Source organism: Dendroctonus ponderosae, unplaced genomic scaffold, assembly GCF_020466585.1.
Source record: "Dendroctonus ponderosae isolate FM_Combo_2020 unplaced genomic scaffold, Dpon_F_20191213v2 Dpon_F_20191213_4, whole genome shotgun sequence".
NCBI lineage: Eukaryota > Metazoa > Arthropoda > Insecta > Coleoptera > Curculionidae > Dendroctonus > Dendroctonus ponderosae.
Genome location: NW_026018611.1, coordinates 15,079,577 through 15,093,644, shown reverse-complemented (window position 1 = coordinate 15,093,644; position 14,068 = coordinate 15,079,577). Strand labels below are relative to the sequence as shown.

At 33.3% G+C, this 14,068-nt stretch overlaps 1 protein-coding gene and 2 long non-coding RNA genes across 3 annotated transcripts in view; 2 read left to right on the top strand and 1 right to left on the bottom strand.

Moving 5' to 3' along the window:
* LOC109535548 overlaps nucleotides 1-4,268 on the top strand; it is a 35,561-nt gene extending 31,293 nt beyond the window's left edge. Inside the window, exons 2-3 of the mRNA XM_019901464.2 lie at nucleotides 1,970-2,089; nucleotides 3,102-4,268. Coding sequence (XP_019757023.1) covers nucleotides 1,970-2,089; nucleotides 3,102-3,234 — 253 coding nt within the window. The 3' untranslated portion in view covers nucleotides 3,235-4,268. The remainder of the gene's footprint in view (nucleotides 1-1,969; nucleotides 2,090-3,101) is intronic.
* A 3,683-nt stretch (nucleotides 4,269-7,951) lies between these two features.
* LOC125504204 lies at nucleotides 7,952-9,209 on the bottom strand. The gene is made up of 2 exons (XR_007281334.1): nucleotides 9,095-9,209; nucleotides 7,952-8,860 (listed from the first exon to the last, which is right to left on the bottom strand). It is a non-coding gene; the product is annotated as an uncharacterized LOC125504204 (long non-coding RNA).
* A 2,149-nt stretch (nucleotides 9,210-11,358) lies between these two features.
* LOC125504203 lies at nucleotides 11,359-13,652 on the top strand. The gene is made up of 2 exons (XR_007281333.1): nucleotides 11,359-11,473; nucleotides 12,486-13,652. It is a non-coding gene; the product is annotated as an uncharacterized LOC125504203 (long non-coding RNA).
* The last annotated feature ends 416 nt before the right edge of the window (nucleotides 13,653-14,068 follow it).

Here is a 14,068-nt window from a genome sequence, read left to right as displayed (position 1 = left end):
ATTGACTGTTATGGCTCTTCTTTGATCGTTTTTAAAAAAATACGGGCATACAATAACACTACCTGACCATAATGCACACCATACGGTCACTTTTTCAGGATGCAAAGGCGTTTCTGCGATCACCTGAGGATTTTGAGAGCCCCATATACGGCTGTTCTGTCCTGTTTTTTTTTCCACGTAACCACCGAGCGAAAAATGAGCCTCATCGCTGAAGAAAATTCGGTTCGAACAAACATCATCAACGGCTTTCTTGTTCAACCACCCAATTTGCGTATGTTCTGCGTTGCCCATGGCCTTGAGGCTTAAGTTCTTGAGTCAGCTGGACGTTGCACGGATGGAGCTCCAACTCCAATTGCAAAATTCGCCACAATGAGCCGTAAGACAAGCCCAAATGTTGAGCACGTCGGGGAATCGACGAATTCGGGTCTTCCTCCACACTTTTAGCAACAACAGCGATATTTTCAGCTGAGCGAATGTTGCGATGATGCACAGGCCTTACAATATCAGTAACCGATCCAGTCTCTTCACATTTTTCCACTGTGTTCGAAATTGTGTGGTCTGCGGGTCGATTACAGCAGAGTCGATATTTTTGTAGTAACATTTAATAATTTTTACGCGTTATTCGAGAGTTAAACGATCCATATTCCAAAATGGCAAACCTTCACCTAAAACAAAAACGCTTCGGATGACGTTTACCTTTGACAGATATCAAATAGCAAGGTTTTACTTTCCCAACCTCGAATTGGATAACCCGTTATAACCTATTTGTTTCCGCAAGTAGAGTAGCCATAACCTTTTCTGCGTTCTTTATGCGACTCACCATTTGTTTGACCGATTTCCCTTCTGTAATTGTCATTATATTATTACATATATTTTTATAATATTTAATCCATCCGTCACAAAAAATATGTATTTTGTTGTGGGAAAGATTTCATTTAGTTTTGAAGAAAGCTTTACTGAATTGGAGACTTAATGCTCCTAAAACTATCACAATTTTGATAAATTATCGAATTAACGGGAATAATAGAAACGATTTCAATCGTCTATCAAGTTTAAGACACTATTGAAATGATGTTTTACTAGACTACCCTCATTATAAGGGTCTCTCATTGGAAACATTGCTCCTTTCTGTTCTAGTTCTTACTGATAATACTGAGGTGTAAACAGCTCACTGTGAAAGCAAATACCTAACGTCGGAAAATCTGCAGAACTCTGGAATATTATTGCGATTGTCGATAAAACAAATTTAAGTTGAAATGTAACGCTATTTTAAGAATGAATTGGATTCAACTGGGAAATAAATGAAACTTCCTTGTTATTAACTTGAATTGTATTTTAAAGAAATGTATTTGTCTGGGAGTTACTAAAAAACTAATTTCCGCTTTGGTTAAAATTAAACACACGGTGTGAAAAGTGTTAATTTATGGTTGCCTACGCGTTTTATAATTTTATAAGGCGCTCTGCTGTACATCAAGGAATCAAATTAAAAGAATGGAACTTTTCCTATTGTTGGATCGGGGCAATTCTTTTCACTGTTCAATCAAGGAAAAGAAACCAATTTTTCTGCTTCGGCAATCTTACTGGCGTGGCCGAGAGCTATAAGATATAAATAAATCGAGCAGATATGATTGGAAATTAAATTTTCAATTATCCCAATAACCTATGCATATTTAACGAGCCTCGGTATTGGTCAATACTGAATTGAAGAATCGTCTCCTGATGGGAATTTTCAAGAAAAATCACTTTAGAAAAATTGCTTTGGATTGGTTGGATCGAAGGTTCATTCACAATTGAAAATTAATTATATTTATAATAGTCTAATTTGATTTCAATATACATTCAATTTGGACAAAGCTATGACTTAAGTGGCTTTTTGTTCTTTTCAAACAAACATATTTTTTTTCATATATTGATGTTTTGTTTCTAAGTGTATGTACCGCTCCATATATAAAACTTCATTCATTTTCAGGGTTAAACGGGTCTCAGATGCTCACTTTGCCAATGTGCAAACCAAACATGCTTTAAATCGAGCAAAAGGGATTGTCATCACGTTACCAATAGCTGCTGGAGTCCGGGATTTGGATCTGATGTAAGTATTCCTACTTAACACACACAAATAATTAGCTCTAAAGTCACATTTTGATCACAATAAATCCGAATGAAAAGTTTTTCATACAATGTAATTAATCAGAATGCACTCAATACTAAAAGAGGCAATTAAAGAGAGACTAGCGATAATTGTTATCTTAATTAACAACCACCAATTCAGTAAATTGAAATTAACAACCTTCAACTTACAAATCTAATTTTATTGTGTGTGAGTAGTGCACGGGTTATTGGGGAAAAGAAATCATATTAGTGTTGTTTGTGAACGAAATAAATCCGATCTAAATATATTCGAGCGAGTTTAGTGCCAACTAGAGGTTAGTAGGTTGATAGGTTTCCAGTAAACAATAAGAGTATCATCGCAACCTTAATATTTACTTCTCGGCTTGTTGTTGAATAGTTACTTATCACCTTTTACTAATTATTGTTGGGAAATCAATCCTCAATTTTTTTTAATAAAATAAAGACTTCCGTGGATATTGTATTTCTTTTCGCTTGATTTGAAATGCTATTTGTTTTATTCAGAGCCCATTGATATTTACGTATTTTACTTTAAATTGTAACTCAATAGTTGGCAGATTTTCTTGTTTTAACTTCAGGAATATGACAGAGGCGCAAATTGATATAAATGATTGCTGCTTTATGGGTTGTATTTTAGTGTTTGTGCCAGGAAAGGCAGTGCAAGGAACATTCGCCTTCTCTCATCTTGTCTGGTGCATTTTTTAAATTTTAGTAGTTTGCCTTCAGTCAATTGCTAGTATATATCTAGTAAGTAAGTAAATCTTGTGCAGTGCCAGGCGGAAGGTAATGGTGGTGCCAAGAGAATGAATAAATTAAATTAACATGTCGCAATACTAAAACTTTGGAAATAAACTATCCTATTGCTGACTAAAATGCAGTTAAAGCAGAAGCTTATTTATTTAATTGGAGTTATAATAGTCATCTACTTTAAAAATTCCGGTTCTCGATGTAAAATTTTCCTATTTTTTTTTCAGTGGTCGCAAACGTAGATCTGAATCCCGACTACTCGAGACACTGCTTAACCAGTCCGAAGAAGATCAGGGAGATATCAGAGACGATCGCATTGAAACGAACAACTATCCTGACTTGCTGTTTGATTACAAGTAAAATGTAATCAACTCAACCACTAGATGAATTTTGAGGCCCTGGCGATTTATCTTCATTGCAATTTTCCATTTAAAAAACCACATGTTTTAACTACATTAGATTAGGAAGTTACGTTGTTGGTTGCTACATTATAGACTATGCGGCCTTTCAGTACCAGATTTTCTATTAAACATCAATCAAATCCCTGTTAAGAAAAAATGATATGTATCGTAAATCAATAGTTATCTGGAACATACTGAGCGGTAATTAATTTATAGAATCTTTCAATCTCAAAATGTCTAGTTTAGTATTGTATGACTGCTTTAGTAAAATTGTATTTATTTTTAGTGTGTATTAGTTAAAGTTTTAAAATATTTTTGCTGTAATTGGCTCAGTGAATTTAATTACATTTTGTTCGGTATTATTCTGTTAAGTGAGCAAATGAATACGTAAAAGAAAAGAGACATTATATTAACATACAACATAATACAGATTCGCACCAAAGCCGATTTTCCAAGTATTTAAAGTAGTAATGCAAAGCAGGTAACAATAATGAGTAAAATATTTGTAATTTTCGATGAAAAATTAATGTAGATACATTTGCTCACATTAGCAAAAACGTGAATAGTTATTACCGAGGGTTATTCATGAAATAGTTCTAATTTCATGATAGAAAATTGCTTTTATGAAATTATTATTTTGCCGCAAGTCCTATAATTCGACGCTTTACATATAGTCTCTACAATAATTTCTGAAGCATATATGTAAAATAACTTTTATTCCATCAATACAAGCTTGGAGTGGCTTATAGCACACACAATTGATTATTAAAAAAAACACCTAACATTAAGTCTGCTAACATTAAGTGTCCTAACATTAAGATGGCCAAGCGTGTTTTTTGAATATCCCTCGTTAACTATTTGGATGAACTTATCAGTATTACCTACGCATATGATTGACATAATTCATGCGACTCTAGTCCTTATTGTAAGTAAATTATTTTAGTATAGAATCTTATCACTTTCTTTATAACATGGATACAAGCATTAATTAACCGCGGTTTTTTTTTATCTCGTTAAGTCACAATTCCCATTAATTTGATACAAATTAATACATTTTTCCCTATACTCGTATCAGCTCTAATTTCAGACAATTAATTCCGATACAGGAATCTTGCTATGTTAAAGATATATTCCAAATTAGCAGACACACGATTACAAAAATTGGACTTACATTGCCCCCATTCCTTTCCAACTTAATAATACTTAACTATAATAAGCGACCCGAAAGATAAACCAAATCTTTGAATCGGACTGTATTTATTAAACAATAAAACTAGCGATAATCATAAGTTCAGAACTATTCTTATAATTCTAGCGTTTTATAGTATTGGGGCACAAGTATTAGTTAAATTGATGGGACACAAAGTAAATGTATATACATATTGGTTTTGCAAAATTAAGTAATATTTGAAGACTCTTTGGGCAGATTGAATTTATAAAGTTTAACTTAAAAAGTACGTACTGCGGAAAACCTGACTGATTAATGTTCAAAAGATGAGTGAAAATAATTCAAATATAAACACTTGCTATCCCTCATGAGAAACAAGAAGTGTTTAATTTAGGGTGTAATTCACAGAAGCAAAACTACCTAAATATCTAGTTTGAACCGTTCTGGATTTCGATAATAAAAACTTACTTCTATTATAAATTCCTTACCTCCCCTACCAACTAATTTAGTACTGGATTTTCTTCCGGAAAGGAATTTTTCAATCATTTCGAGGTTGGAAAGTTTACGATTTGCCCCTGTTTTCGTTGAGATAGCACTTTACACATATTGTTAAAAGTTCAATAATGGTGTTAATGCTTAGTTGTGTGCGTTCTTTAAGATTGGTGTCATTTTGTAATTTTTGTTTGATGACATTTAAAGTTATGTCAACAGGAACGTTAGTGAATTATGACTAACAAGATCAAAACTTACTAGAATATGGTTTGGATTTATGTCTATGTCTGATAATTTTTGTAAAAAATGTTCAGAATTTTTAATATAGGAAGTTGTGTTATTTATTAGGGGATTTAAAATGTTTAAAAGATATTTGGCTAAGGGATGTGTAGGTGAATTTATACTACTAACTATTGGTCGTAAAGGAATATTAACTTTATGAATTTTTGAAACATGAAATAATATTAGTTGAAAAAGTTGACATTGATGAAGACTTCAATGCCGAATGTACCCGAATTTTTGTGGTTTTGCTCTAAGTGTCTTTTTTCGTGTTCACATATAAAAGCAGTAATATTTAATTGCAGCTAAATGTCTCAAAAGCATATTGCAGCTAAAAATCGCTAAATTTGATCGATTCATTTTGTTTGTTAGAATGGGCCGTTAGCTCTAAAGTACTTTTCTTTCATCAGTCAGTCATGTTCTTAGCGTGGCGATAATATTCGAATAATAATTCAAAAATTCTCTTATATAATACTGTTGATAACAATCGGTTAGGATTAGTGTCAAAATCCGTATTTAACAGTATTTCTTCCGTTTGTTTTTTCATTGCTGCCACGGCCTTTTATTTCGCTAAGTCAATAAGAAAACGCTATTATTAGTGAATAGAAGCACTTGAAAAAGTCACCTGTTTTATCCGAAGAAAATCTTAAAGCATACGAGTGCGCCATAATTTTAAAAAAGCCGTTATATAAAATTCGCGTACTAAAATCCACAGATCTGCACATGCGAGCAGTGTAAATGCTATCAAAGAAAAACTACAACACTGGTTGCCATCTACTTCTGCACAATGGAAAATGGGATCCAGGCCGCCAAAAATTTCTTCAATCCTCGGTTATTTCTCAATAAACTCATTTAGTGACTGTTAGTCTGCTTAAATTCTTGATCTGGACCACTTATAGTCTGAAGGACGCTGGACGGCAGAAAATCTGAAATATATCGGACGGAACAATAGCTAATTTATTTAGAGGTAAAATTTAGAAAAAACAGGCCCGTATCTAAATAAGTAGTCCAGGATCACTTGCACCCTCTTAGGCTGCCATCAGCTACACCATCATAAAGCAATAAACAAGATCCACCTACCTTTAGCCATTTTGTTATGGATTCTGCGCTATTTCAACATTTGAATAAAGCAAAAAAATTGATTTACAACAGAAAAACACTAGTGTTGATATCTTGATTTTGAAGACTCTTTGGGCAGATTGAATTTATAAAGTTTAACTTAAAAAGTACGTACTGCGGAAAACCTGACTGATTAATGTTCAAAAGATGAGTGAAAATAATTCAAATATAAACACTTGCTATCCCTCATGAGAAACAAGAAGTGTTTAATTTAGGGTGTAATTCACAGAAGCAAAACTACCTAAATATCTAGTTTGAACCGTTCTGGATTTCGATAATAAAAACTTACTTCTATTATAAATTCCTTACCTCCCCTACCAACTAATTTAGTACTGGATTTTCTTCCGGAAAGGAATTTTTCAATCATTTCGAGGTTGGAAAGTTTACGATTTGCCCCTGTTTTCGTTGAGATAGCTGATTTAAATAATTTCGTAAAAGTAGCAACGGATAACCAACTATAACCCAAACGAAATAAAAATAACCCAAATATCTACATAAAGTGTCCAATAAATCCAGTTTTGTTTATCAATATCAACACTTCAATAATGTAGTCACATGTATTGAAAGCTGTACAAAACGCAATATACTCATGTCAGAGATAATATATTCTATCTTGTATCTGCTTATACTACCTAATGGGAGAATGGTGGACTTGCCAGCATCGATCAGTCATAGTAGAAGGCATTACTGCAAAAAAAAACGCTACGAGATCCAGATCGGCCGGAACATAACAAATACCAAAAAAAAAACAGAATTGACTGATTACTTATAATGTGCATAATTACCTTAGATGACAATATAAAGGGTATTTAACAGCACTACAGCAACGACTTTAATTTTATATTTAGAGTGTTTTAAATTTAGAGGTTTAGATAATAATAAATAAGAGTCCACTTGAGAGAATTAGGCTAGTCAATTTTTGAAAATCGTGGGAAAATTAATTTTAATTTAAAAAATCGAATTGAGAATTCAAGAACAGTTCAGTTGAGGGTGTAATTATAGAAGAAAAAACATGCAAGTGACACAAATTACCTATCAGTATGATCAAGCGTATAGTTCACAGCAGAACGTTAACAGTTGTACATATCAAAAGAGTCTTCTGTAGAGAACCTCATTTGTTAATGTATGATATGAGTTTAAATTTATTTTAGAAAAAGAAAATTCAAACATTTTTAAAATTCAATCACGAATCCAGAATGTCCCTCGTCGTTCCTTGTCGAATAAATATGGCATGCAGCAATATGAGAAAATACGTAATAAGTCAATAATATGGGACTAAAAGCTTTACATCTACATGGCAACCAGGAGCAAAGTAATGCTAAACTAAACCGAAATCTACATGGTGCCACCTAAAAGGAAAAAAAATTGCATGCTTTAGTATTACAGAAACTTAGTTAAAAGTTTAATTATTTGAAAATAACAGACCAGATCAAGTCAAATAAAAAATAACAGCAGCTTCAGTAGCTTCTCAAATAAATTGTTGTACTAAGTTCATGCCAAAGGATGTATAGATTAGAATTCATTCTTACCAGATTTCTTCGAGCTGGCGCAACAACTTTATCTGCAAATTCATTCTCAAAAAGCTCATACTACACTTGAACAAGCAATAAAAATTCACTCAGAATTGAAAACTTTAATCTTTCAGTTAGCAGATAACGGAAGATCTAGCGCACTGCCCTTATTGGCACCAAATCATCAAAAGAACTGGTGACGTATCTTGTTTCCTTCCCGTAACACACTGAGTAATTAGTGACGTTTTCCAAAAAAACTCAAGCGATATTGAGGCTTTTACCACTTCCCGAAGGCAACTAACTACAGAATTAACGAGATGATATAGTTGTTTGCTTGGTCGTCCCTTTGGATGAGTCATCTGCACGTCGATTTCCGTTTTTTTATTGTTTTATTGTTAGTCTTTTTCCTAATAAATTAAATCTTCTCGGACTTTCGTTCCATTTTTATGAAACTGAGTATTTTCAGCTGGATATGTTGTGTAGGCCCATAGTTAGAGCCATGGTTAGATCCACATTCAATACACCAACGGAATACTTTTCGAGTTGGCTAGATATTGTATTACAAATACCTTTTTGACGTCTTCAGTATTTTGTTGCTAAAAATAATGGAAACTTTATATATTCTTATTGTTTCTCGTGATTCTCTTTAGTTTATTTATAACATTGACTGTTTTAAAGCCTTTTTCTTTCAACTCCTGTAATAGCTCTTCAGTGCTACAGGATAGTTGAAGATTTTTGAGCATTACTCTGATCGGTCTCTCTTGTTTGTTTTCATTCATTCATCATTCAAGAATGCCATATTGCTTTTCTTCATTTTTAATGTGTGTCAAATCTCTATATTCTTCTGAGGTTTCTATATCGAACTTGATCTGGCTTTTTATTCAGTAATGCGGCATTACTGAGACATGAATTTGGTTGACATTTGGTTGTAAAACTGATGAGGAAGCTTTCTTCTTATTACCCAAACATAAGTTTCCCTCGGTTGAATGTCCTGTAACTCGTCCATAGTGACTGGGCTATAAGGATTCTGTGATTTATTGTTTATACATGGTTATTCATTTTATCATTGGGAAAGTAAAGTAAAAAAAAACACACAAAATATTCAGATGCAGACGAAAATTCTAAATCAATATAAAGATTAAACCTTGCCATTACACGTGAAAAACAATATCATTTAAATGTCCTCCACGGAAATTCCTACAGGCCTAAATCCTTTTGAGGTAATTATGAATGACTTTTTGGCACATTACCTTTATCTCGGTCATACTTCCCGGGTATTGGCTTTTCAGTAGCTCAAGAGTTTGAGGATTGCTGGCGTAAAAACGATCTTTCGCATAGCCCCCAAAAATAAATCTGACGTAAGTCGCAGGATCTTGCGGGCCAATTGACATTACTCAATCTCGAAATGTTGCAATAGGGCTCTAACTGCCAGTGTTGTGTGACTCGTTGCCCCATCCTGCTGGAACCGCATGTGTTCCAGATCATAATCTTTAATTTATCTCCAAAAATAATCGGTTAACATGCGTCCATAGCGCTCACAATTGACTGTTATGGCTCTTCTTTGATCGTTTTTAAAAAAATACGGGCATACAATAACACTACCTGACCATAATGCACACCATACGGTCACTTTTTCAGGATGCAAAGGCGTTTCTGCGATCACCTGAGGATTTTGAGAGCCCCATATACGGCTGTTCTGTCCTGTTTTTTTTTCCACGTAACCACCGAGCGAAAAATGAGCCTCATCGCTGAAGAAAATTCGGTTCGAACAAACATCATCAACGGCTTTCTTGTTCAACCACCCAATTTGCGTATGTTCTGCGTTGCCCATGGCCTTGAGGCTTAAGTTCTTGAGTCAGCTGGACGTTGCACGGATGGAGCTCCAACTCCAATTGCAAAATTCGCCACAATGAGCCGTAAGACAAGCCCAAATGTTGAGCACGTCGGGGAATCGACGAATTCGGGTCTTCCTCCACACTTTTAGCAACAACAGCGATATTTTCAGCTGAGCGAATGTTGCGATGATGCACAGGCCTTACAATATCAGTAACCGATCCAGTCTCTTCACATTTTTCCACTGTGTTCGAAATTGTGTGGTCTGCGGGTCGATTACAGCAGAGTCGATATTTTTGTAGTAACATTTAATAATTTTTACGCGTTATTCGAGAGTTAAACGATCCATATTCCAAAATGGCAAACCTTCACCTAAAACAAAAACGCTTCGGATGACGTTTACCTTTGACAGATATCAAATAGCAAGGTTTTACTTTCCCAACCTCGAATTGGATAACCCGTTATAACCTATTTGTTTCCGCAAGTAGAGTAGCCATAACCTTTTCTGCGTTCTTTATGCGACTCACCATTTGTTTGACCGATTTCCCTTCTGTAATTGTCATTATATTATTACATATATTTTTATAATATTTAATCCATCCGTCACAAAAAATATGTATTTTGTTGTGGGAAAGATTTCATTTAGTTTTGAAGAAAGCTTTACTGAATTGGAGACTTAATGCTCCTAAAACTATCACAATTTTGATAAATTATCGAATTAACGGGAATAATAGAAACGATTTCAATCGTCTATCAAGTTTAAGACACTATTGAAATGATGTTTTACTAGACTACCCTCATTATAAGGGTCTCTCATTGGAAACATTGCTCCTTTCTGTTCTAGTTCTTACTGATAATACTGAGGTGTAAACAGCTCACTGTGAAAGCAAATACCTAACGTCGGAAAATCTGCAGAACTCTGGAATATTATTGCGATTGTCGATAAAACAAATTTAAGTTGAAATGTAACGCTATTTTAAGAATGAATTGGATTCAACTGGGAAATAAATGAAACTTCCTTGTTATTAACTTGAATTGTATTTTAAAGAAATGTATTTGTCTGGGAGTTACTAAAAAACTAATTTCCGCTTTGGTTAAAATTAAACACACGGTGTGAAAAGTGTTAATTTATGGTTGCCTACGCGTTTTATAATTTTATAAGGCGCTCTGCTGTACATCAAGGAATCAAATTAAAAGAATGGAACTTTTCCTATTGTTGGATCGGGGCAATTCTTTTCACTGTTCAATCAAGGAAAAGAAACCAATTTTTCTGCTTCGGCAATCTTACTGGCGTGGCCGAGAGCTATAAGATATAAATAAATCGAGCAGATATGATTGGAAATTAAATTTTCAATTATCCCAATAACCTATGCATATTTAACGAGCCTCGGTATTGGTCAATACTGAATTGAAGAATCGTCTCCTGATGGGAATTTTCAAGAAAAATCACTTTAGAAAAATTGCTTTGGATTGGTTGGATCGAAGGTTCATTCACAATTGAAAATTAATTATATTTATAATAGTCTAATTTGATTTCAATATACATTCAATTTGGACAAAGCTATGACTTAAGTGGCTTTTTGTTCTTTTCAAACAAACATATTTTTTTTCATATATTGATGTTTTGTTTCTAAGTGTATGTACCGCTCCATATATAAAACTTCATTCATTTTCAGGGTTAAACGGGTCTCAGATGCTCACTTTGCCAATGTGCAAACCAAACATGCTTTAAATCGAGCAAAAGGGATTGTCATCACGTTACCAATAGCTGCTGGAGTCCGGGATTTGGATCTGATGTAAGTATTCCTACTTAACACACACAAATAATTAGCTCTAAAGTCACATTTTGATCACAATAAATCCGAATGAAAAGTTTTTCATACAATGTAATTAATCAGAATGCACTCAATACTAAAAGAGGCAATTAAAGAGAGACTAGCGATAATTGTTATCTTAATTAACAACCACCAATTCAGTAAATTGAAATTAACAACCTTCAACTTACAAATCTAATTTTATTGTGTGTGAGTAGTGCACGGGTTATTGGGGAAAAGAAATCATATTAGTGTTGTTTGTGAACGAAATAAATCCGATCTAAATATATTCGAGCGAGTTTAGTGCCAACTAGAGGTTAGTAGGTTGATAGGTTTCCAGTAAACAATAAGAGTATCATCGCAACCTTAATATTTACTTCTCGGCTTGTTGTTGAATAGTTACTTATCACCTTTTACTAATTATTGTTGGGAAATCAATCCTCAATTTTTTTTAATAAAATAAAGACTTCCGTGGATATTGTATTTCTTTTCGCTTGATTTGAAATGCTATTTGTTTTATTCAGAGCCCATTGATATTTACGTATTTTACTTTAAATTGTAACTCAATAGTTGGCAGATTTTCTTGTTTTAACTTCAGGAATATGACAGAGGCGCAAATTGATATAAATGATTGCTGCTTTATGGGTTGTATTTTAGTGTTTGTGCCAGGAAAGGCAGTGCAAGGAACATTCGCCTTCTCTCATCTTGTCTGGTGCATTTTTTAAATTTTAGTAGTTTGCCTTCAGTCAATTGCTAGTATATATCTAGTAAGTAAGTAAATCTTGTGCAGTGCCAGGCGGAAGGTAATGGTGGTGCCAAGAGAATGAATAAATTAAATTAACATGTCGCAATACTAAAACTTTGGAAATAAACTATCCTATTGCTGACTAAAATGCAGTTAAAGCAGAAGCTTATTTATTTAATTGGAGTTATAATAGTCATCTACTTTAAAAATTCCGGTTCTCGATGTAAAATTTTCCTATTTTTTTTTCAGTGGTCGCAAACGTAGATCTGAATCCCGACTACTCGAGACACTGCTTAACCAGTCCGAAGAAGATCAGGGAGATATCAGAGACGATCGCATTGAAACGAACAACTATCCTGACTTGCTGTTTGATTACAAGTAAAATGTAATCAACTCAACCACTAGATGAATTTTGAGGCCCTGGCGATTTATCTTCATTGCAATTTTCCATTTAAAAAACCACATGTTTTAACTACATTAGATTAGGAAGTTACGTTGTTGGTTGCTACATTATAGACTATGCGGCCTTTCAGTACCAGATTTTCTATTAAACATCAATCAAATCCCTGTTAAGAAAAAATGATATGTATCGTAAATCAATAGTTATCTGGAACATACTGAGCGGTAATTAATTTATAGAATCTTTCAATCTCAAAATGTCTAGTTTAGTATTGTATGACTGCTTTAGTAAAATTGTATTTATTTTTAGTGTGTATTAGTTAAAGTTTTAAAATATTTTTGCTGTAATTGGCTCAGTGAATTTAATTACATTTTGTTCGGTATTATTCTGTTAAGTGAGCAAATGAATACGTAAAAGAAAAGAGACATTATATTAACATACAACATAATACAGATTCGCACCAAAGCCGATTTTCCAAGTATTTAAAGTAGTAATGCAAAGCAGGTAACAATAATGAGTAAAATATTTGTAATTTTCGATGAAAAATTAATGTAGATACATTTGCTCACATTAGCAAAAACGTGAATAGTTATTACCGAGGGTTATTCATGAAATAGTTCTAATTTCATGATAGAAAATTGCTTTTATGAAATTATTATTTTGCCGCAAGTCCTATAATTCGACGCTTTACATATAGTCTCTACAATAATTTCTGAAGCATATATGTAAAATAACTTTTATTCCATCAATACAAGCTTGGAGTGGCTTATAGCACACACAATTGATTATTAAAAAAAACACCTAACATTAAGTCTGCTAACATTAAGTGTCCTAACATTAAGATGGCCAAGCGTGTTTTTTGAATATCCCTCGTTAACTATTTGGATGAACTTATCAGTATTACCTACGCATATGATTGACATAATTCATGCGACTCTAGTCCTTATTGTAAGTAAATTATTTTAGTATAGAATCTTATCACTTTCTTTATAACATGGATACAAGCATTAATTAACCGCGGTTTTTTTTTATCTCGTTAAGTCACAATTCCCATTAATTTGATACAAATTAATACATTTTTCCCTATACTCGTATCAGCTCTAATTTCAGACAATTAATTCCGATACAGGAATCTTGCTATGTTAAAGATATATTCCAAATTAGCAGACACACGATTACAAAAATTGGACTTACATTGCCCCCATTCCTTTCCAACTTAATAATACTTAACTATAATAAGCGACCCGAAAGATAAACCAAATCTTTGAATCGGACTGTATTTATTAAACAATAAAACTAGCGATAATCATAAGTTCAGAACTATTCTTATAATTCTAGCGTTTTATAGTATTGGGGCACAAGTATTAGTTAAATTGATGGGACACAAAGTAAATGTATATACATATTGGTTTTGCAAAATTAAGTAATATTT